The sequence below is a fragment of the Manacus candei genome, unplaced genomic scaffold, assembly GCF_025592945.1.
Source record: "Manacus candei isolate 608988 ecotype Guabito, Panama unplaced genomic scaffold, ASM2559294v1 h1tg000076l, whole genome shotgun sequence".
Taxonomy (NCBI): domain Eukaryota; kingdom Metazoa; phylum Chordata; class Aves; order Passeriformes; family Pipridae; genus Manacus; species Manacus candei.
In genome coordinates, this window is record NW_026138124.1 from 9,832,065 (window position 1) to 9,854,859 (window position 22,795).

Genomic DNA, 22,795 nt, shown 5'->3' on the forward strand with positions numbered 1-22,795 from the left:
TTTCCCGGGGCGAGAGCGGCTCGGGGGGGCCCAGGGAAGGTGAGCGCGGCTCGGGGAGGACGGGGAACGAGCAGGAAGAGGATCCTGGCGGGGTGAAGCCCCGCGGGGCCGAGGCAGCGGCTCCTGAGGGGCAGCAGCGGGCGTCGCTCAGAATGTGGGTGCTGTGGCAGCGCTGCCCAAGTGCTGGAGAAGAGAAGGCTCCGGGGAGACCTTAGAGCGCCTTCCAGTGCCTAAAGGGGCTCCCAGAGAGCTGGAGCGGGACTTCGTACAAGGGATGGGGTGACACGGCCCGGGGAATGGATTCACGCTGACAGAGGGTGGATTTAAATCGGATATTTCCCCGTGAGGGTGGGGAGGCCCTGGCACAGGTTGCCCACAGAAGCTGTGGCTGCCCCTGGATCCCTGGAAGTGTCCCAGGCCAGGTCGGACGGGGCTCGGAGCAGCCTGGTCTATGGAAGGTGTCCCTGCCCACGGCAGGGGTGGCACTGGGTGACCTTTAAGTTCCCTTCCCACGCCCCCGGGCTGTGATTTATGTTTGCAGTGCCCAGCGGTGCCCGCAGCCCTCAGGGTGACGCCCCTGGCCCTGCTCAGCTCAGGTTTCCAGCAGCAGCTCCAGGAATCCACCCCGTGAGCACAGTCACCATCTCTGCATACCTGAAGAATTAAACAGCCACCCAGCCAACACCCACAAAGCACCTGTTAGCAGGTTTGCACGTACTGGAGCTTTATTTCTCAGGAGAGGAAAAGTTGGTGTCACTTGGATTTTACCAAAGGAGCCTGTGCTCACACACCAGGAGTAAATTCCCACTCTTGGCTGTCTCAGCTTTGAATATTAATTTCAGAGAAGCCAAGTGATAAATAGGTGGGCAAAATACACAGGAGCAACATTCCTGCAGGATCCCGTTTGGACAGACTGGTACTTCCACATCCCCAGACAGCACTGCCTTCCCAGCAGGGATGAAAGAGAAGTGGACATTTTCAGGAATCAAATCCCCTGGGATTTCTGTAACCATGGTAACGTGTATAGATGGCAGGCCTGGTTCCAACCTATGTTTGAGTGTTCCAGCAGTAAACAATTGGATTCTGTAAATAACCATTTTAATTCCCCATTAAAACAACATTTTAAAAAGTTCTCTATTGCTCCAGTAAACATTCAGTATAAATTACCAAGATCACTTCCATGATAAACCTGTGTGGGATGTCTTGTTTCCTACGTGGAAAAGGGGAGAATATTCAGATTTGTAATGAATGCAAAACAAACATGAATTTATTTTGGAATAATAAATTCATATTATACTGTTTAATAAATAACAGAACTCGTGCCTGAAATAAAATTAAAAAATGAAAAGCATCCCCTTGAGATTTTCATGTGTTTTATTGAGGTGAACATACACATGGTCCACACAGTCAATGAAAATAGTCATAAAATAATTTAAGAACTTGTGTTGAAAGGTATTAGCAGCACCATCAGTATTGGAATACCAGAAAACACGTCTCCAAAGGGCAGTTATGCCTGGCTAAAATGCCATCATCTGGAACAGGGGATGGGAATGGCTTTGTTGGATGCTCTGGGGAGTTGGGAGTTTTTTTTTAAAACACACTTTTTTTTTTTGCTAAATACTTTTGACGATCATTGTTACAAAAAAATACAACTAAATAAAGATACTGCATAGTATTTTAATGAACATAAAATCGACATGGAGGTGTGTAAAGCAAGACCCAAATCTCTGCTTCCACATACATTTCCTTTCTGAGTAGAGAAATCTAAAATTTAAAACCAAAATATAGACCTAGTGTATTCTCTAAAAGACACACCTTAGGTGGAACATATTGGACTACGAAAATACATATCTCCTGTTCTGTTTAATAATTTACTTTAGTTAAAAAGCTGTGAAATTCTCCTCACAAGAAGCGTATACAAATCGATGACTTTAGTAAATTAACAAAAAGGATTAATTTTTTGTGTTCGTTTTTTTTTTTTTCCTTTTTTAAAACAAGGTTTTAAAACAATTATACAAGGAAGAAAAAAAAAAGAGACTACATTTATATGAAGGAATACAAATTTACACACATTTTACAGTGACTTATACCCTACACATCTACAAAATTCACAGTTATAATACAAGCAAGTACAAGGCCGGGGAGGGGTGGGGTGGGGGATAAAGCTGTCGGATACCAAAAAAAGTTTTCTACTTTTATTAAAAAAAGATAAAAGAGTTTCCAAAACTTTCTGCAGCCCCTCAGAGCCTCCCTCAGCACACGCACACGGCTTTCCTGGGCGGGTGGAAGAGGCCGGGGCTGAGCTTCTTCTGCCCGCGCAGGCTGCGCCTCATGGCCAGCTTGGCGGGGGTCCTGCGGGCCGGGGCCTCCCCCTGCGGGCCCAGCGCCCGGCCCAGCCCCCGCCGCGGCTTCTTCACCGCCGGGCCCGAGTTGGACTCCTCCAAGGTCCTTTTAAAGTTCGCCGCGGGCGTTTTCTCCGCCTCCTGCGCTTTAGTTTGGCCGGCAGGGGACACCTTGAAGCCTTTTTGGTCCGTGCCTGAGTTGGCGGAGTTGGAGGGGGCCAGGCTGACCGACAGGCCGCTGCCGTAGGATTCCTGTATCCGCAGAGCCAGCGCTTTGCTGCACTTCTCCTCCGGGGGGCCGGAATCCTTCGGGGCTCCTCCCGAGGGAGCGACGCTGCTTTTGGCAATCTCGGTTGGCAGCTCCAGGTACTTGTCTGTGAGCGCGGGGCTGTGCAGGAGGGGAGGGACGGGCTCGGCGGCGCTCAGGCGTGGCCACGGCTCATCTTCCGAAAGCTGAGGGGGAAGGAAAATACACGGTTAGGCTCAAATATAATCACAGAATGGCTGGGCTTGGAAAGCACCTTAACGATCATCTTGTACAACCCCTGCCAGGCTGCACCCACCAGACCACGTTGCTCCAAGCCCCGTCCAACCTGGCCTGGAACACTTCCAGGAACGGGCACTGTCCTTTGGGGCTGCAGACAGTGTGACAGAACTCCTCTAAGCCTCATCAGAGGCAGAGCAGCATTTTCCACCCTGCAGACATGACCTCCCTCCTTCAGGCACTGCCACAGGGCCCTGTCCTGCCCCCAGGAGATCCATCCACCATCAGGGGGCCAAACAGCAGCAAGAGGCTTCTAACCTTTGTCACATCTGAGTCCTCAGTTACTGCATAACCAGGTTAACAGAGATGGACCAACTCCTCACCAGTGTCCTCATTGCCCACAGAAAGATAGGGAGTCAGAGCTATTCTAAAAATGGCTTTATTGCCTCTGGTTTCCTCCAGCTCCATCCCTGCCAGCACTCCCAGCCACTCCCCAGGAAGCACAGTCTCTGTGTGTTGGGCAGGAGCTGTTTAATGATGTCCTGAGAACCAGGGACTTCCCAAATTCTGACCCTCCCTTCAGCTCCTCATCTCTTCTGCAGCCTCATTCCCAGTCCTACCGACAGGAAAATGGGGACAACACTTGCTCTCCCCATCCACAGGGAGATTATAAAAATTAGTGTTTATGCAGTGCCCTGAAGATATGAATTATGACCTTATTAAAGATTTAATTGTGAAGAAATCCCTGGTTACTCAGAGAGTCCTTCAAAAGTAAATTTCAAGGCCACGTTACTCCACACACCATCAGTGAGAGGCAGATGACAGTTCTTATTTTAAGAAAATAATGTGCTGAAAACTCCAGTGCTCACACAGCTCCATCAGTCAGAGCAACACCTCAGGTGAACAAACAGATGCTTTTTGAGTCCCAGCCCAGAAGAACTCCAGTTCTCCTTCAAGGTGAGTTCCAGGGCTGCTCAGCACTTGGCAAAAATCTGATCCTGAAGTTTATAAAATGCCCTCCAAAAGAGAGGATAATCAGAATTGTTTCCAGCATCCACACCAGGTTTCCACTCCTCTGCTGCTCCCCACGTGTAAATAAAACCATCTGGGTTAAGATTCTTTTGCTACATTTACCAACAGGAGAGGGAAGACCTTTATGGATGGTGTTCCAAAGGTTATTCCTCAGCTCAGCTCCTGCAGGATCCATGAGGAAGCTGATCACACACACACACAGAGAGCAGCTCTGGCAATGCTGCTGCAGCTCCTCAGCCAAATTTCTGACATTGTGTCTCTAACAACAACTTGGTTTGATGATTTTATTGTGCAAGACATTTAACTTATCTCCAACATCTCCTGCCTGCTGCAAACAGCTGAGCCTGGAGAAGGCTCAGGAAGCCAAGGGAAGGCAGAGGATGGACTGTGGAGAGGGATGTGACCAAACAGGAAAAATAAACCATGAATCACCATTTAATGTCTCAACAATCCAATCAATCTTTATCACTGGCCCCAGGAATACTGGAATTAATTTGGTATTAGTAATTGCTGCCAGAAGGATAAGCAATTAAGAAATACTTCTGTTTAATTGAGAAACTTTGGTCTCCATCTATTCCCAGATTAATTGTTTTGGCAGGTAGCAGCTGTCAGGAGTCAAGGCCATCCCTGCTTCCCTCACAGAAATTGGGATGATCCCTCTGCAGTAAAATTCAACAGTATTAATTAATTCCCAACCTAAATTAGATCATACATTTACCTGCAGCTTTATGTACCAAAGTATTTCTGTTTTGTTCTGCAAATGGATGCTGTTCTCTATGGCCAGATTTGCTGGGACCAACCAAATGGGGCTCTTCCTCCTGTGATGTTGCCCACACCACTGGGATCCCAAAGGATCATGGAATAAAGGCCTTTCCCGAATCCCTCACCACCTGCTTCCATTTCTGCAGATTCCCAGTTCACTGAATCTACTTAGATGGAGAGGGGGAATAAAAAAAAATACAGACTGTCCCTAAGCCCTCATCCAGAACTGCTGGTTGCTGGATATTCTGCAGCCAGCACAGCTCAGTGATTCCTGCTAACAGTTCACACACAGACCAGATGGCACCATTTAAAATTTTAGGAGTGCTCAGAATTCAAATATTTTTCCCCTCAAGATTTTGCTGGGGTTTGAGCTCTTGTCATGGCTCTCCATGGATGGAAGGGGAGGAGACAAAGGTGGAGTTTCCTGTTTTATGAGCAGCTTCTTTCTCCCAAGGGAACGTTCCCAACTCCCTCTCTAATTTCTGCTTTCTTTTCCTTTGCCCAAAGGACAGTTATCTACAGACACTGCAGAACATCAAAGGACAGTGACTGAAATCAGGAGCAGCTGGGAATTACTGAAGCAAACATCCACTCACAGCTACACTGCACTTCTTACAGGGGCAAAGAAAAGGCCACAGAACAGAACAAAATAACCTTCTGAAGGGCTCTGCTTTATGTTGATGGTTAAAACTTCCAGCCTCAAGAAAGACCTTCTGTTACAATGTCTCTTCCTCCAACAAAGAACATTAAATCAACCACAGGAAGATAATGAGATCTCCCAATGCAGAGAGAAATGTTCTTTATATCAACATGTGCTGGTATAAATTAACCCATGGGTTACCTTAGAGGAGAAAATAAAAACCCACAGCCAAACAATCCCAAACCAAGCCCCACAAGGTCAGAACACCCCCACAAGCACCACTCTGCAGTTCCCCAGCTGTGCTGCACCAGGACATGGCAAGGCAGAAGGGAAACTGCAGCCCAACCTTATTCTCCAAGGGGATGTGTTGGGTTTTTTCCTTTTTTAAACCTCTGATCCCCAGTCTGATTTCTTCCTAACAGGCTCCTTTGGATTTTGGGGTGAATCTTGGAAAAAACTTACCCCTAAGAGTGCATTTCAAGCTGTGTGAACCACGTGCATAAAGTTACACTAATAATTTCTTCCACACTGAGGGATCACAGATCCAAAACTACTAACAAACCACCAGCAGCAATTCTGAGAGGTTCCTACATTAATACTCTGCCTCTGGTGCTCCAAAGTCTTTTAAGAAACAATAATAAAAGCTGGCCCACTTCTCCAAAGCCTTGCACGTGGAAGTACTGAGGAGGTGGCACAGAACAAGTCACAACTGAAACACATTATCTAGATACACACGGTGCCTGGCCCAGGGTTAAAAACACATTGAAGACATCAAAAGGGTACGTTAAACAGTGATTTAAATTGAGAGGTCAGTAGTTTCTAAGACTATTACTAAATCCCTGGCAATGGTCTGACTCCACCATGCCCCAGGAAGCTGTCTAAGGGGAAATTCCTCCCAGGGGGAGCACTGCAATGCCAGGCTCTGACTCCCTTCTGGGACCCAGACTATTTTTGTTCTGAATTAAAACCCAAACATTTACAGAACTCTTTAACAATCTCTTTCTTTAAACACTTTACACACTGGGAATATTCCTTGCAGTGTGAGGTTTGCATATTTCTTTTCCAAAGCATTAAAAAAAATGTTACTAACGTGGTTCCTTCTGCATCTTCCAGAAAAGTCATACCTGTTTCTCAGTACTGGCTCAAACCTGAATAACATACAGAGCTCCACATTAAAATACTGCATCTTCCAAAATGAAAGAGATGTTTGAAATCAGATCCTGAAGGAGCAGGCCTCTAATTCAGCTGCCTATGAGAATACATCAAACTGTGCAGTCTCTCTTACGTGCTCAGGGCTACCTTTTCAAACACAACAAAAAACCCCCTCGTAGCTCAGCTGCTGCCGAGGATTCTGTGGCACCTTTACCTTGACAGGGGGGGTGCAGCAGCGGGAGGGGCTCGTGCTGTTGGTGTCAGGGCTGCTGTAGCAGGGCCCCTCGGCCAGGTTGAGGTACAGCTCCTCCTCGTGCTCCCAGGGGCTCTGGCTGGCGCGAGGGGGGTGGATGCAGATCACGATGGCGCTCGTGTTGTCCGCCCGCAGCATCCGCTGCCTCCAGCGGCCCAGGGCGCGGCTCACCAGCATCTTGGCACACGACTGCCGGTGCTCTCCCTGCTGGGGACACGGGGGGACACATCAGGGACACGTCAGGGACACCTCAGGGCCACTGGGAGGTGGCACAGGGGCAGCACAGCTGGAGGTTTGTGCTCCTGCGAGGCACGGGCTGAAGGAGCTCCAGCCGGAAACGCGGGAGGAAACACTCGTGGAAACCTCTTCCTTCCAACCCTTCCTTCCACGTACATACAAGCGCTCTAAACCAGAACACTGCCTGCCTGTGGCAGAACCTACAGCCCTCCCTCCCAAAGCCTCTCCAGGGTTTACAGAGCATTTACTGTCTGATGCTCCACTACAGGAATTCACAGAATCCCAGAATGTGCCGAGCTGGGAGGGACCCACAGGGATCAGGGAGTCCAACCCTCAGCCCTGCACAGGTCACACCCTGTGCCTGAGGGTATTGTCCAACTGCTTCTGGAGACTGTGACCACTGCCCTCATCTTAACTGCTTTGTAAAATAAACCAGAGAATAATTTAATTCAGTCTAAGCAACTGTCTGCATTGTGACACGAGCCCTGACATGAGATAAATTTGATTTTCGGACAGCATTTTGTATAACCTCCTTAGAGAAGGAACACCATGTCCTTTATTACTGAGAGATACCATTCTAGTGGTCACATTTCCCCAAAATGACCACCAAATAATAATAATAATAATAATAATAATAATAATAATAATAATAATAATAATAATAAACTCAACAATGTTATTTGACATCAGCCTCTACAACTAAGCTGTTCTAACAACTTTATGCTGTGGCAAAACTGAATATGCCCAAATAACAACCCCTTTGTTGGACACTTCATTGTTCAGTCTGAGTGATTTTTAGAGGTAAAAAGTATTAAATTTCCACTGCTCTCACCACGAAGTACTTCTTCTCCTCGTGATCCTGGCACATGGAGATGGCATCCTGGGGTGGGATCATGTTCCAGAGCCCGTCACTGCCCAGGATGATGTATCTGTGTTTCTGGGGGTCGATGGTGTGAACGCTCGTGTCGGGCTCAGGGGACACCACAAACTCCCCACTGTAGAAGTCGTAGCTCCAGAGGTCACCTGGCAAAGCAGAAAATGGGTTGGAATGGTTACATTCCACGTGAGAAATCTCCAGCTTGGAAAATACAGATCAGGGTTCCTGGGAAAACCGTCGGCACCAGGCTGGAGTCAACAGCAACACGAAGGAATTCCAGCACAGCTGCTGTTCTGCTGCTGGCACCTTCCAATCATATTTAATGCAACAAATTAAGCCACATTCAAACCTATGTTTATAGGAGATCTACTCTCTTCAAACTAGTTTTTGGGGCAAGGGGAAATATCAGAGATTAACACCTCAAAAATGGTGAAACCTCAGTCGCTGCCCAAAGTAAAACCCACCTGGATTTATAAAGTCCTCCTCAAACAGAAGTAAGGCCTTACTTTGCTGATCCCACACCAAACCTGCAAATATTCCTGTGGGCAGGTGCCACAGGGAGGGGACAAAGGCAGAGGGGAAGGGAGGAGACTGAGCTTTCCCCTGCTCCATCCTCTTCCCCGGCCCTCTTCCCTCTGCATCCCTTGCAGGGCTGTTGGAGCCTCCTTCCAGCTGAACACCCTGTGCCAAACTTCAGAGCTGGAGAGCAGCCACAGGAACACGAGGAGTGCTGAGTTCCAGCAGGGAATGAGAGCTGCAGCCTCTCCCCAGGATGGCCTCAGCCAGGGAACCTTTCTATTTTTACCCCTCCCTCACCGTGTGAATGAGTTGGGGGTCACCTTGGCAGCAACACATCCAAACATCCCCTGCATCCAGTGCTCCCTCCAAACCCTCCTCAGGTAAAACCCCCCTCCATCAGAAAATTCCATTTCCATATCAAATTATTTCAATTTCATTTACCAAGTATATTTGAAAAAATTAAAATCCTTCATTTAAATCAAGAAATAATTTGTGCTGGCACCTTCTCTTTCATTTCCATGTTCACAAACAACTTCCCATAGCAAAAAGCAACAAAAAGTAACATTATTAATTGCAAGCACTGGCTAAGCTTTTCTGTGCAGGACACACAGCTTTAAAAGCAGAAATTAATTAAAATGTCAGAGGTGAGCAGCAAAGAGAAGCTCAACAACTCCAGCTCAAGAGCAAAGGTTTGTCGGGCTCTTGGCTTTTTGCTGCCCTCACAAAGCCTGGAGCTTCTTCCACATCCATCACCACCCTTTTAAAGATAATAAATAAGCTTTTTGTCTTCCTACTTCCCTCCATTAGCTTTGCCTCAAGCTATCAACCAGCTGAAAAGACTCTTCCAGGATGAGGGAAGGGAATACTTGGGCTCAATTAGTGCTCTCCAGTAGCAAGGAGGGCTGCTCCACCCTCATTAAAGCCCCAATTCTCCTCCCCGACAAGCACACGCTGCTAATGAGCCCTAATTAACAGCCAAGGCTGCTCGTCCAGAGGTGCACTGGGCCCCCCCAGACCCCAGCAAAGCCAGCTGGAAAGGCAGCCAAAGAAAGAAATCCTGGGGCACAGGAGCTGCAGCACAGAAATTATTGGATGGGAATCGCCACCCGAAGTTCCTCCCATCGACCTGTCGTGGGCACAGCAGGTGAACAAACAGGAGCCTGGGATCACAAACCCACCCTTGGAGTCCTGGCAGCATCCATTTCCAACGTGCTTAATATTTTTCTGCTGCTCTTTGCTTCTTTGTTCACACTCACGTAGGAGAAAAGACAACTGTCATTCACTGAATCGTTGTTTTAATTAAAATCCTGGGCTGGCTGATAAAAATAACCTGCTGCTATTTCAGTTGGGTTCAGGGATGAACATGTCATCGTGTCCATCTGCTGCTCTTCCTGAGCAAACTGCCAAGTAATCACCACACTGATTTCAGGGGATCTTCTCCAAGAGGAAGAAGGCTCCTCACAGGGATAACTGGGAATATCACAGTGGTTATAAAGAGGAAATACACAATAATTTATTCCCAAAGCCGTAGGATGGAAGAGCATTAAAGCCCAATCAGGAATTAACTGACCAACCAGACCAGTCAGGAGCTACTGGAAGCTCAGAAGAGCCTCAGGATTCACAAACTGAAAGAAAATAAAGCTTTTGGTCCTTAACCCAGCAAAAATTCCACAAGGAATACTTGAAGCCTGAGGCATACAGTGAAATTCTGCCTTCCTCAGCCTAGGAGGAAACAACCAGTACTTGTGACTGCCCTGAAGAACAGGGAGAACTGACTCTGGTGTTCATTTCTCAGCAGGCTGCTCCATGGACCTGCAGAATTCCTGGCAGGAGGAGCAGCCTCGGGATGCTCTGCTCGGGGAGGGGCTCTCAGACCCCCCAGAGGCTGATCCCTGTCACAGGGCAGGGACAGTGATTTGGGATTTATTTTCAGCACAGGCTGAGCCAGAGCTCTGTGGAGCTGCTGCCCAGATGGAATGCTGTCATTCCAATGTCAGCTGTGTGCCCTCCCTGCCTGACTGGAGACTCGGGAATCACAAACCTGGAGAGCTCAGGAATCACAAACCTGCTGAGTCCCTCCCGGGGCAGCCTCTGCCCCAGCCCTGGGGAGGAGAGAGGGCCAGGGAGGCCAGGCAGGAGGCACAGCACACTCTTCCCTGAGCATTTCAAAGGGCTCTGAAATGTTTAATTCTGTTCCAAAGCAAGCAGAAGGACAGTGACCCTCTGGCAGGCTGGGAAGGAGGGATCCCGTGACACTGGGATGTGCCAAAGGCTCCTGTTACAGCACTGCAATGCCAGGCTCTGACTCCCTTCTGGGAGCCAGACTATTTTTGTTCTGAATTAAAACCCAAACATTTACACAACTCTTTAACAATCTCCTTCTTTAAAGACTTTACACACTGGGAATATTCCTTGCAGTGTTTGGTTTGCATATTTCTTTTCCAAAGCATTAAAAAATTGTTACTAACGTGGTTCCTTCTGCATCTTCCAGAAAAGTCATACCTGTTTCTCAGTACTGGCTCAAACCTGAATAACACACAGAGCTCCACATTAAAATACTGCATCTTCCAAAATGAAAGAGATGTTTGAAATCAGATCCTGAAGGAGCAGGACTCTAATTTAGCTGCCTAGGAGAATATATCAAACTGTGCAGTCTCTCTTACGTGCTCAGGGCTAACTCTTCAAACACACAACAAAAAACCCACTTTTAGCTCAGCTGCTGCCAGGGAGGCAACTGAAGCTCCAAACAAAAACACCCATCACGTAAGTGGGCTGGACTGGATTAAACCCAAAGCCTTCTTAGAGCAAAGCATGTCCAGAAGTCACATAAATCAAGCCTTTCATTCCTGTTTCAGGAGATGCTGCCTTGCATACAAAATACAAAAACAGCTTTTGGTTTTAATAGAGGAAAGAGACGTTGATTTTTATAAGTGGGTCCAAACCAAAAACCTGCTTTGATTAATCCCAGAGCTTTCCAAAGCCCAGTTTTATCTGACAGGGCTGTTGCTACAAAGGGAAGACTTGCAGAACTTCCTTTTTTTCCCAGTGCCAGGGAAGCAGAGCTGGGGGAAGTGAGACAAATCCCTGCAAGGATGAGGACAGGAACCACTGGAAACCAGTCAGGCTGAGCTGGGGGGGATTTTCACTGCACCCCTGGCAAGCCAGGCCTGGAGCCACAAGGGGAGGAATGGAAGCAGTGTCCCATCCTGATTTCCAATCAGGAATGATTAAGGAGAGCTCAGGCTGAGAGATGGGGACAAAACTGCAGGGACAGCAAGCAGAGAAGTGACACAGAAGCACCTGAGGCTTTAAAACTTTCTGCACTCCTTGAGCAGTGTGTTTTTAGGAACTTGTTTTATTTACACACTTTTTCAGTCTAACCCCTGTAGAAAGGATGCCACCCTCAACAGAAAAGCAAAGCACAGCTAAGAGAACAGTATTTCAACAGCAATTTACACAAATAATTGCATTTGAAATGAATGGTGAATCAAAAGCTGTTCCTAAAGCACTGTTCATCCCTGGAAGTGCTCAAGAACAAGCTGGACAGGGCTTGGAGCAACCTGGGCAAGTGGGAAGTGTCCCTGCCCATGGCAGGGGGCTGGAATGAGAAAACCTGCAAGAACACCTTGCAAAAGCAGAGGCAAAGAACTCGACCTGCAGGAAGCTACTCCCAGTGGCTGGCCTTGAATTAAATCCTTCAAATGAACACCAGGGTGGAATTTGAGGCTTCAACAGCCAATCCTGGGCAGCATCTGCTCAGCTGGAGAAGGGGCAAACCCCAAGAATGCACTGCCCAAACCTGGCTGAAGTTCTGCCTTTGGGAGAAGGGTTTGGGATTGTTTTTCTACATTGCCAAAGGAGAGGTAGATTCCAATAAAATAATGGTTAAATGCATGTAAAAAACCTAGACCATCATACAGGAGTCTACTGAGGTCATCTGAGGTCAGCAACACCCTCTTCCCCGGGGTTCCATGGAATGTGCATTCAGGGAGCTTCACAAAACTCTGGCATCCAGGAAGTTGCTCTGAAACAGCTTCCTTGTCCCTGTCAGAGCCAACATTCCTGCAGCTATCCAGGGATTCCCTGTGCTAGCACACAACTCCTTTTAGGGGGCAGCAGGGAATTCCTGCTCTTAGGAAAAGTCCAACCTGCATGGCAGAGGCTGCCCTACTTGAAATACAGGGCTGAGTCTATTATAGTTCCATATAAAAATCCAGGGAAAGGATGGCTTGTGTTCCCATGTGACTGGGGGGTTTAACTAAGGGGTTCTTGGCTCAGCTTTCATCATTCATTAATTTAAACACCCCCCAAACAGCTCCAATACTTCAGGGCAATCCCTCCCCACAGAACCCACTCACAGCTGCAGGTCTTGGCTCCACATCAGTTCCCAAGGAAAAGGGGAGGGGAACAGGGGAAAAAAAGTCCATAAAATATTTACCAGATTTAGAGCTGAGCTAATTTACCAACAAGAGAGATCCCACATAAATCAAAAAGCCCTTTAAAAGCCCCATTTCTGCCACCACACTGTTAGCAGTGAACTCACCCATGCTGGGGGATATGAACTTAAACAGCAGCTTAGGAAAACCACAACGACTTTAAGCTGCACTTGTAGGAACCCCCAAAGCCCAGCCATTAATCACCCTGCCTGTCTGCTCCTTCCTACACTTGCTTCTTGTTTCAAGTGATACCAAGTGTAGCTTCTCTCTCTATGTCCCCTGCTTAGTGCAGCACCTTCCAAAATTACACACAGAGCCAGATTTCCAATTCTGGGACTCCCTGGGATTCATATTTATTAGGAGGTAAATTGATATAAAAAGAGGTGTTTTTATTGCCCAGAAAAGGTCAGCAGAAATAGCTGTGAAAATGCAGAATACTCTTAAAATATTCCATTAGAAGGCACAGAAACCTGCTGGATTCAGCAAAAGCAGCTTAAAGATGTTTCACAGGGACAGGAGGAAGCCCAAATATTTCTGCCTTATTCTGGGGCTATAAATAAATTAAACATTATTTAAATACTTAAATGCAGAATTAAGCATTCCACAAATGCTTATTTTAGGGCAGAAGGGCACTTGTGACAATCAGAACAGGAAAGGGGATGTCAACAGAGCTCACAAGGTTTCTCTTGGGCCAGAATTCTTTCTGTGCCACGAGTTGAAGATGCCAAAGACTCTTCCAAGGATTTACTCCAACTCCCCAGTCGGTTTTACTAACCACAAAATAAACTCTATCCTACCTAAAATATGGCCCATAAAGGCTTGAAGCTACTGAGAAAACGTCCATACAATTAAAATTTTATAAGAGCACCATTCCACCACTTTGATACGGATCTGGCTTTTAAATGTTCACTGCAGAGTTCTCCTTAAGCCTGGACAGATCCCTGTGTTTTAAGGGAAAAAAATAACCAGCAGACACCAACACTCATGGGTAAGAGGCATCCAGTGATTCAGTTATGAAGCACTTCCCAAAAACTATTTGTCACTAGTTTTCCAGTACTGCAATATGCCTTTTTGTCCTTGGAATAAAGTGTTTCTCAAAGACAGTTTCCCATTATTAGAGCTCCCACAAAGGCAAGTTAACAGATAAAACACAGACTTGACTTTCATCCCATTCTATGCTAAGTCTTAAAGAAAAAAGACTCACCACAAAGGACAGACTGAATTCACCTGCCATCCAGCAACACTTAAGTTTTACCAACCAGTCAAAAATTCCAGTCCTGTTATCTCAGCAAGAAAAAGACCAAGGTGCTCTCCACTCTGGAGACAATGTGCTGCTTATACATTTTCATTTGCACCAGAAATTAAGTCCCATCCTTGTAAGGCTGACACTGAAAACCCTGAAAGTTTTAAGGCGGGTTCTTCTCTCGCCGACGCCGCCTTTTACAGATTTCAAAAAAATAAATCCAGGTGGTATTAAAAATATATTTAAAAGGCCCAGGCTTGCAAAAAAGCAAGTGCTTGAATCCCTCGAGCTCCATGTTTGCCCCCAGCACAGCACTCACCCAGGGCTCTGGCCACGGCCAGGAAGGGGATCTGGTCGATGACGGTGCTGCGGCGAACGGGGCCGTTGTGGCTCAGCCGGGGCCTCTTCCACACCACACGGTTCACTCCGGACTTGTTGATCACGCTGGAAGCACCAGAGACAGGCAGAGGTCACACAGGAACAAAGGAGACAAAGCCAGTTAAATATGCAAATCCGGAGGCGATAATGACAACGCCCTCGGGGCAGTCCAGGGCACAATGCAGTGTTTCAAAACACACCGTGCCCCTTGGAGAGCTTCACTCCTTATTCAGCCAAAGGGAAAAGTGAGAGGGGAAGGGCAGAAGAAAATAAAAAAGCAGGGGAATGAAGAACTCGAAGAAACTCTTTGTCAGAGAAAGAACAGAACTGAATTTGCCCCCCTCATCCGAGGACCATCAACACCAGCTCGCTCAGGTGGATTTAGCACTGAGCTCCTCCTGCAGCTTTCTCCATCTCCCAGAGTCTGGCAGCAAAGAGCAGCACAGTACAGCGGAAACAAGAGAAGAGAAAGGAGCAGCCTGCTGTAGGGATTCCCTTGCAGACACAAAAGGGGAATTGTTGCCAGTTGCTGTCTGCTGGAAGCAGGAGATGGGAGGAAACAGCTCTGTATTTGCATGTGAACACCTGCTCTGAGGCACTGAGCTGGTTTGGCTCTCACAGATGGCACTGAGGGGTCAGAGAGGCTGCACAGCAAATAACTGGGGCAGCTGCATCAGGCAGGGAAGAAAGAATAGTGTATGAACAGCCAAGGAATAAGAGCTAATGAAACCAGGAGCTAGCAAAGCTTGGTCCCAGACAAGTTAAGAACTGGATACTTGGAAGTTCCTTTCATCCAAGGAACAGCCATTGGTAATTAGGAACTGAGCAGCTCTGGAACAGCCTCAAGATTCCTCATACTGAAGCCATTCAAGATGCACTTCCTGAGACTTCAAAGGCCTTAACAACAAGGGCATGTTGAGCTCCATCCACAGCACTGCAAAGTCACAAACACCACATCCTAAAAACTGATCTCATCCACTTGTCCAACTAATGACCACACAAAGCTCACTTCAGGCATTAGCTGAAAGAAAACCTCATCCCACGCTCAGACTGTTACTAGGAAAAATCTCATTTTAATGGAAGATTCAATTATGCTCTGCCCTTAACTGTTCCCAGTTTGCTCTCATGAAAGAGAGGACATTACCAGGCACAGCTGCACAGTTCCACCCCACTCCTACCATTTGCCTCACAGCCAGCCTGGGAAAAACAGGAGGAGCACCAGTAGAAATAAAAGAATAAAAAAAAAAACAAAAAAAAAAAAACAAAACAACCTAAAACCAAATTAAGCATTCCTGTAGACACAAAGCTTCAGGGAATGCTGCTTTGAAGCTTCAGTCTCTGAGATGCACAACTTGGAAACGTGCACAGGGACTAACCCAGGGGAACTGCAGGTTCCCCCTTCTGCAGAGCCACCTGATGGAGTCCCAGCTGCCAGAGACACAAATGTCTGCAGGTTAATGGGCTGACAGGGCTCTCACATGAGTGATGGCAACAGGAAAGCCTTTGCAGAGCCCTGCTCTGGGAAGGAAGCCGTGCCCACCCATCTGCTGTGACACCAGGGGAGCGCTGAGCTCCCTGAGCTCCCGGGAAACTCCACCAAACACCAGCCCTGAGGTTGGTGCCCAAACATTTGTGCCACCTGACGGCCCTGCCTGCTTCCCCCTCACCCACAGGGAACACACACCCACCCCAGCTTGGGCATTCCAGCCTCTGCCAGCTCCTGACAAGGAAGAAACAACTCCTGCCCAGACACAGCGTTCTGACACTTGCAGGGGGTGTTTAAACACAGCAAATCCAAACAGGACTTGGTTTCAAATCTAACCTTTATTTTTTTTTTCAATGTCCCCTAAGCAGAAGCTTTGAGGAGCCCACTCAACAGCTGCCATTGTCATCTCAGGAACAATGCAGAACACCTAAGAAATTACAGTGGTTTGTGTCAAAATTTGACAAACTCAGTATTCCAGACCTCAGATCATTTTACTTATATGCAAAGGTAATTTTCTCTAGGTGCAAAGATAATTTTCCCTATCTGCAAAGATAATTTTCTCTAGGTGCAAAGATAATTTTCCCAACCCCCAGATTCCTTGGAATTTAACAAAAAATAGGTCAAATATCACCATCTCCACTTTCAAAGTGCTGGGTGAACACGTAGAACTGTAAGCACACCTCAGCTGGGTTTTTTAAAATTCTGTATATGCCATAAACCACCAGCAAAAAAAAAACCCATGTAACAATGGATCACTGTAACATATTCCCCAACAAGCTATAAAAAACAGAGGATAATAGAAATACACTGTGAGATTCAGCTTCTTGCATGACCCTCTAGGAACAAGCTTAGCTCAGTCAGAGTAGACACACTCACCTGCCCCCAAGGCCTTCGATTCTCTCCCTCTCTTTGGGCAGCTCTGGCTTGTGGTCCTGTGTGACCTCCACAGCTCTCACAAAGTCGTCCTTGGGGTCATCCTGGACCCCCAGCACCACCCCTGAGTCCCCCACGTGGGCCACGTACATCTTGGAGCCCCGGATGATCACCACGCTCGCCGTCGTCCCCGACGTGCTGGGCAGGCCCGTCATGGTCTTGGGCCACTCTGCTGCAGGGACAGAAAAGGCCAAGGAAAGGCATGATTTTAACTCTCTGGAGCTGGGAAAGTCCTGAAGGTCAGGATGGAGGGTGTGCCAGAGGCTTGTGTGATGTTACAGCACGGCCTGGGCTGAACCACAGCACGGTCAGGGCGAGCAGTGCCCCCGGGGCACCCCCACTCTCCTCACAGCAGTTTGAGCTACAGCTTGAATTGACACAAACATGGAGATAAAGCTACTACCAAAGCACCAGAATAGGATTCAAAAAAACTGCCTCCTCTGGCTTAATATTCCAAGCACCACTAGAAGAACCCAGGGGAAGATGTGCTCCTCAAACAGGATCCAGAGTGTTTCATTAAGGCCTACTGTTCATTTCCCTGTCTGAAGTAGAAGAAATGTCACCAATTCTAATTATTTTGTCTGGATACTGGACTGGCAATCAGGATTTCTGGATGTTCCTGATCCCCTCGGAAGGAAGGAAAGTGTTCTTTTATTTTTATAGCTGAACAACAACATTCAGACTGAGCAACATCTCAACTGTTTTACCCACATTTCCTTTGAGAGGACTGATGCAGACTGGTTAGAGATGCTCTCCTTAACACAACATCCCACTTCTACAGGAGATACCCCTTGAAACCAGAGCAACAACATCCCTACACTGCTGTCAGCTACACATGGTTAAGGAAATCTCCTCCTTTCTCAACTGCTTTGCCCTCAAACCACTGATATTAACTTCCTATTACGCTGCTCTCCCCATTTATGTCCAACCCAAATTTCCCTTTCATGCCTTTTCTATTTTTACATCTACTTCCAAACCTCCACAGAGACATCCCCCCTTCAGACAGCTCAGCCAAAGCACCTCCTCCCCGCTCCAGCACCCTCCGAAATCCCAACTCCAATTCCCAGTTATCAGTTGACTTCAACTGTCAACAGTAACCTCCTGTTTCCTCTTCACTGCACCCACTCACGTCTCCAGACAAACTCTCCACGGGGAGACTCATCTCCCTGTCACATTCCATCTCCTGCACTTCACAAGTCAGGCTCACAAGGCAGGAATTCCACCCTGACACAAGCTGTCTGCAGGGAATACCCCAGCCAGGCTGCTCTTCTCTTTGCTGGGACACAACAAACACACCAGAAACAAACAGAGGAGAAAAGAAGAATTCAACACAATTACTCCTTCCCCTCTGCGAAGATACAGATTTTTAAACTTCCACGGCTTTAAGCGGGACCAAAAAATGAGGAATTTAAGTTCTGGTGTTCAGATGCCTGAGGGAAAAGTGCTGAAGGAGAAGCACAATTTATAGGCAGGATGAAGGTAAAAGCTGCATCCCCTCGGAATGAGCTACCAAGGCATCCAGCACAATTTAAACATTTGAGCTCTAACAGCGTTCTAGCTTTGTGTTCTAAATACTAAACCACACTTTCTCCCTCGGAGTAGCTTTATTTCAGGAACACAAACATTCAATCAGCTTATTGGAAGCACTTTGTCTGGCAATTTTAACTGTGGATATTAAATGTAACACATTCCAAATGGGAGGAAACGAGGGAGGGAGCCAAGTGGTAATGAGGACTTCAACCGTGCACTTAACAGAAAACAAGCTGCGACTAATGAGTTTCTGTCAGTGGAACAACCCCTCAACAGCAATAAAACCTATCAGAGAGTCAAATCAGTCTTTATGGGGACGAGGAGACAGAGAGGGAAATCACCCACTTGTGAGAAAAAGACTGATAGAGCAGCCTCAGATTTTAGGCTCGACAGAAGCAGATCTGATCTGCTGCTCAGCAGGGACTGCACTTCGTGCCTTGCTCCTGTGCAGACACAACTATTAGACCCAGCACAGCTCTCTTAGGACATTTAGAAATCAGCAGAAGCAGCAAAACCATTGAGTTTTCTCCTGAGCTCAAGTATTAGAATTGAAGCCACTCACCCCCCTCCTCCAGGTACCAGGAGCGTGTCTTCAGCAATCCTGTCACCTGAGCAAGAACATCTTCCTACAACAACTTTCCCCTCTACTTGAAAACCACTACCCTTCACTCAGCCTTGTAACTTTGAGCCCATAAACTCATAAACTGGATTTGTAGCTTCCAATGTGAACCTTTACTCCAGAAGCTCTTCAGTACAAATTTTTATTATTATAGAATTAACGCCCAAAATTATCAGCAATGCCAAAGGGGTATTTTTCTCTTTTAATTTTTCTGGTACTCTCACAATCAGTGTGTTTTGTGTCCATCCCAGGAGATGCAGAGGGTGATCCCAGAGCTTCCAACAACCAACAGAGCAGCTGAGTGTGGGCTTCTCTTCCAACTGGAAGCAGTAAAGCCTCCATCCCCCACACCACAATTCCAAACTGTTCTTTGACTTTCCAAGATACCAAAATACCCAGTTCTCCATTTCATGCCCACAGTGTCACCTCCACAAGTGCAGCCCGAATCATTAAGGCCAAACATACTCTGGAGTTTACAAAACACCTCGAACTGTCATCAAACACTCACAGCCAGAGCGATGTTGTTTCTCCCAACAATTTAAATTGCTTCCACAGCCCCGGTGGTAATTGCTAAACACTCCTTACTAAAACAAGGCTGGCTGCACTCTGCCACTTCACCTCCCTGCCTTTGGTCCCAGTGACAAATAGCACACCAGGGATACCACAAGCAGAAAACTAAACTCCTTATCTTCCCCCCCATGCCACCTTCCCCTGCTCACACATCTTATCACCCAGCTCTGCAGCCCAGGAGGGCACCCACCCCAACATCAGGGCTGGGGGCAAGTTCTGCTGCTCCTAAACCTCACACACCCTTTCCTCTCCACACAGAGTGCCCTCGACCCTGCTACTCCTTCCCCTGCATTTCTCAAGCATCTGATATTTGCACAACTTCTCCATTTTGCTGTTCAAGAAAAAGGAAAACGAAACTGTTTTGACGTTATAATCCCCCCCACCCCTTGAATCACTCCACTGAAATCCCCCGGGGGTGCTCAGAGTGCAGTTCTTGCTTTTCAGGTTTCCCTCCCGAGCCCAACTGTCATTATGTCACGGTGTTTTGGATCCGATTTTCCCGTGTTCCACACCCTTCTGTCTTCATATGCTGGATGCTGCCTGTTGTATTTTTTTCTTCCTGAGGCTTTTGAACACATAAATCCACACACGGTACACACACACTCTACACATCCTATATAAACAATAACCATACTCTAAACCATAACCTTCACCTTACCCAGAGAAAAAAATACCTTTCAAAAACTCAATTCTTCAGTCTCACTAGACGCAGGGAGAAGGAATAGCACAGGAATGATGACTGTCACCTGTCTGGGCACTCTCTTTCCTTTACCCTTCCCTATTTAGGACCCCTGCAATTAAGCAAACAATATACAGAATATTCAGGATACCGAGCGTGTTCTCTATTTTGGCAGGGACCCTGCGTAACCCCCGATGCTCACACAACAACACGAGTACCCGTTATACGCCAGCCACACTTCAATCCTTCCATCAGGACTCACAAAAACAACTGGAAGCACACTTAAGGAAAAAACGCCTTCCCAGCCCGGTTTGTTAAAATTATCTTTTTATAAATGATCCCAGGGAAATCTAAGCGGGAGTCCCGCGCGGTTCCCCAGGGCAACAAGGCGAAGACCTCCAAATAAATCCGGTTTGGAGATGCGACCTGTAACACGCCGAAAACAAACCGCAGCTCTCCCATCACACCATTCCCAGCTACACAACAGCGCGTCCTCACCACCCTGTGTTTACATCTTTTCTCTCGCAGCCCGCGCTCCAGTTTTTCTCGTTCCACCGAACCACTCGAGCCGAGACCTGGAATCCCACCCCGCGTTCTCCCCATTCCCGGCACAGGGCCGGCAGAGACGGAGGGGCAGCGATGGAGGGGGAACTCACAATAGTGCGGGGGAAGGAAAAGGCGGCTAAACCGCGGAGGGGGATGGCGGGGCCGGTTCTCCCGCGGGAGGGAGCGGAGGGTGCGGGACTTACGCAGCTTTTTCCACATGGCGCGGTGGCAGGCGATGAAGCCCTTGCGCAGGGCCGCGCACACCTCGGCCGGCTCGGCCGAGCCGAAGCCCTTCTGCTTCTTGATGAAGCCCCACAGGTTCTCCCGGGCGAACTGGGCCGCCTCCCGCCCGCCGTGCCCGTCGCACACGGCGAAGAAGGCGACGGAGCGGCGGGGCCGCCGCCCGGGGCCGCTGCCGGGGGGCTGCGCTCCCTCCTCGGCCGCCCGCGGGGTCCCCCCCCGGCGCCGCCCGCCCTCGGCCGGGGGCTCGGCGGCGCCGGGGCCTGCGGGCGCCGCTCCGCCTTTGTGCGGCCCTGGCGGCGGCTCGGGCTCCACCACGATGTGGGTCACGTCCTCCATGTATTTCCTGCCGCCCTGGTCCGAGAACACGCTCACCCCGAGCGCGTACGGCCCCTCCATGGGGAGGAGGAGGAGGGGGGGGAGAGGAGGGGGCAGCTCGCCCGCCGCTCCCCGCCCAGCGCCGCCGACAGCGAGGACTATTGCGGGCGTCCCCGGGGCCGCCCGGGCATGTCCGCGGCGCCTCCCGCAGCCTCCCGGGGCCGCTCCCGCCGCGCTCCCTCCGCCCGCCGGAACGGGAACGGCGCCGGCAGCGGGGCCGGGCCGGGCCAGCGCCCCCTGCGGGCCCCGCCCGGCACCGCCGCGCAGGAAGGGGCGGCGGGCGCGGCCTCGGCACCGCAGCGCCCCCCGCGGCCACCGGCGGGACCGACCGCGGCAGGAGCGGGGACCCTGGGACAGGAGGGGGGGGACCCCGGGACAGGAGGGGGGGGGACCCCGGGACAGGAGGGGGGGGACCCCGGGACAGGAGGGGGGGGAGCCCTGGGACAGGAGGGGGGGGACCCCGGGACAGGAGGGGGGGGAGCCCTGGGACAGGAGGGGGGGGGACCCCGCGACAGGAGGGCTCCGAGCACACACACCCCCAGGTGCCAGTAGGATGGCAGCTACTGACTCGAAGCGCGGGGCTCCCCACGTTGCTCCAGTGTTACTCCGGCCCCAATCTTTCCCTGCTATAGGATCCCCTGTTACTCAGCCCCCGTTCTTCTCCTTCCCTGCTCCTGGAATGCTGGAGATTCCCCAATCCCATCTTTCCCTGCTCCGGGATCCCCTGGGTGTTACTCCAGCCCCACATCTTTCCCTGCTCCAGCAAGCCCAGCACGTTATCCTTCCCTGCTCTAGGAATCCCTGAATGTTACTCAGCCCCATATCTTTCCCTGCTCCAGGACCACCTGGGTGCTACTCAGGTCCTGCTCCAGGAACTTCAGCATTATCCCAACCCCTCCATCTTTCCCTGTTCCAGGATCCCCTGGGTGTTACTCCAGTCTTTCCCTGCTCCAACAAGCCCAGCACGTTATCCTTCCCTGCTCTAGGAATCCCTGAATGTTACTCAGCCCCCCATCTCTCCCTGCTCCAGAAACTCCAGCATCATTCCAGCCCCTCCATCTTTCCCTGCTCCAGGATCCCCTGTTACTCATCCCCCTCATCTTTCCCTGAGCCAGAAACTCCAGCATCTTTCCAGCCCCTCCATCTTTCCCTGCTCCTGGCTGAAATCCCTGCTCTCCCGCTTGGACAGTGATCCCTCCGGAATTACACATCCCACAGGACATGCAGGGTTTCCACTCCTGACTATTTAAGACAGGAGGGGTTTGTGCATTTGGGTTTTAGAGCTGAAATTCTAGACCTTGTTTTACTTGCAGCTCCCAGAGCCCCTTCCCACCCCAGGGGAAACCACCGTGGAATTTTGCAGAAATACTTCCACGGAGATAATTGTTCAGCTTAAGGACTGCAAGGCCTTGGGATTTCCTTCCCTCAACCACATGAAAGTCAACGGTATTTTAAAAAA

The 22,795-nt window shown here is 49.0% G+C and overlaps 1 protein-coding gene across 2 annotated transcripts; it reads right to left on the reverse strand.

Moving 5' to 3' along the window:
* Positions 1 to 1,356: 1,356 nt before the first annotated feature.
* On the reverse strand, positions 1,357 to 21,558 carry PPM1D (protein phosphatase, Mg2+/Mn2+ dependent 1D). Of its 2 annotated transcripts, none has more exons than XM_051809411.1 (6): positions 20,922 to 21,558; positions 16,718 to 16,946; positions 14,297 to 14,421; positions 7,735 to 7,925; positions 6,627 to 6,869; positions 1,357 to 2,795 (listed from the first exon to the last, which is right to left on the reverse strand). In XM_051809411.1, the coding sequence occupies exons 1-6, from the start codon at positions 21,355 to 21,357 to the stop codon at positions 2,253 to 2,255; spliced, it is 1,767 nt and encodes a 588-aa protein (XP_051665371.1). In that variant the 5' UTR covers positions 21,358 to 21,558; the 3' UTR covers positions 1,357 to 2,252. The 2 variants fall into 2 exon arrangements, with proteins under 2 accessions (XP_051665371.1, XP_051665370.1); XM_051809410.1 differs by having other exon boundaries at positions 6,627 to 6,872; positions 20,922 to 21,557.
* Positions 21,559 to 22,795: the final 1,237 nt, after the last annotated feature.

Coding starts and splice junctions, on each gene's coding strand:
- PPM1D (XM_051809410.1), bottom strand. CDS start 21,357: ATGGAGGGGCCGTACGCGCTCGGGGTGAGCGTGTTCTCGGACCAGGGC. Junction 16,947..20,921: donor CGCCATGTGGAAAAAGCTGC/GTAAGTCCCGCA, acceptor CTGTCCCTGCAG/CAGAGTGGCCCAAGACCATG. Junction 2,796..6,626: donor GCTGCACCCCCCCTGTCAAG/GTAAAGGTGCCA, acceptor CTTCCCCCTCAG/CTTTCGGAAGATGAGCCGTG.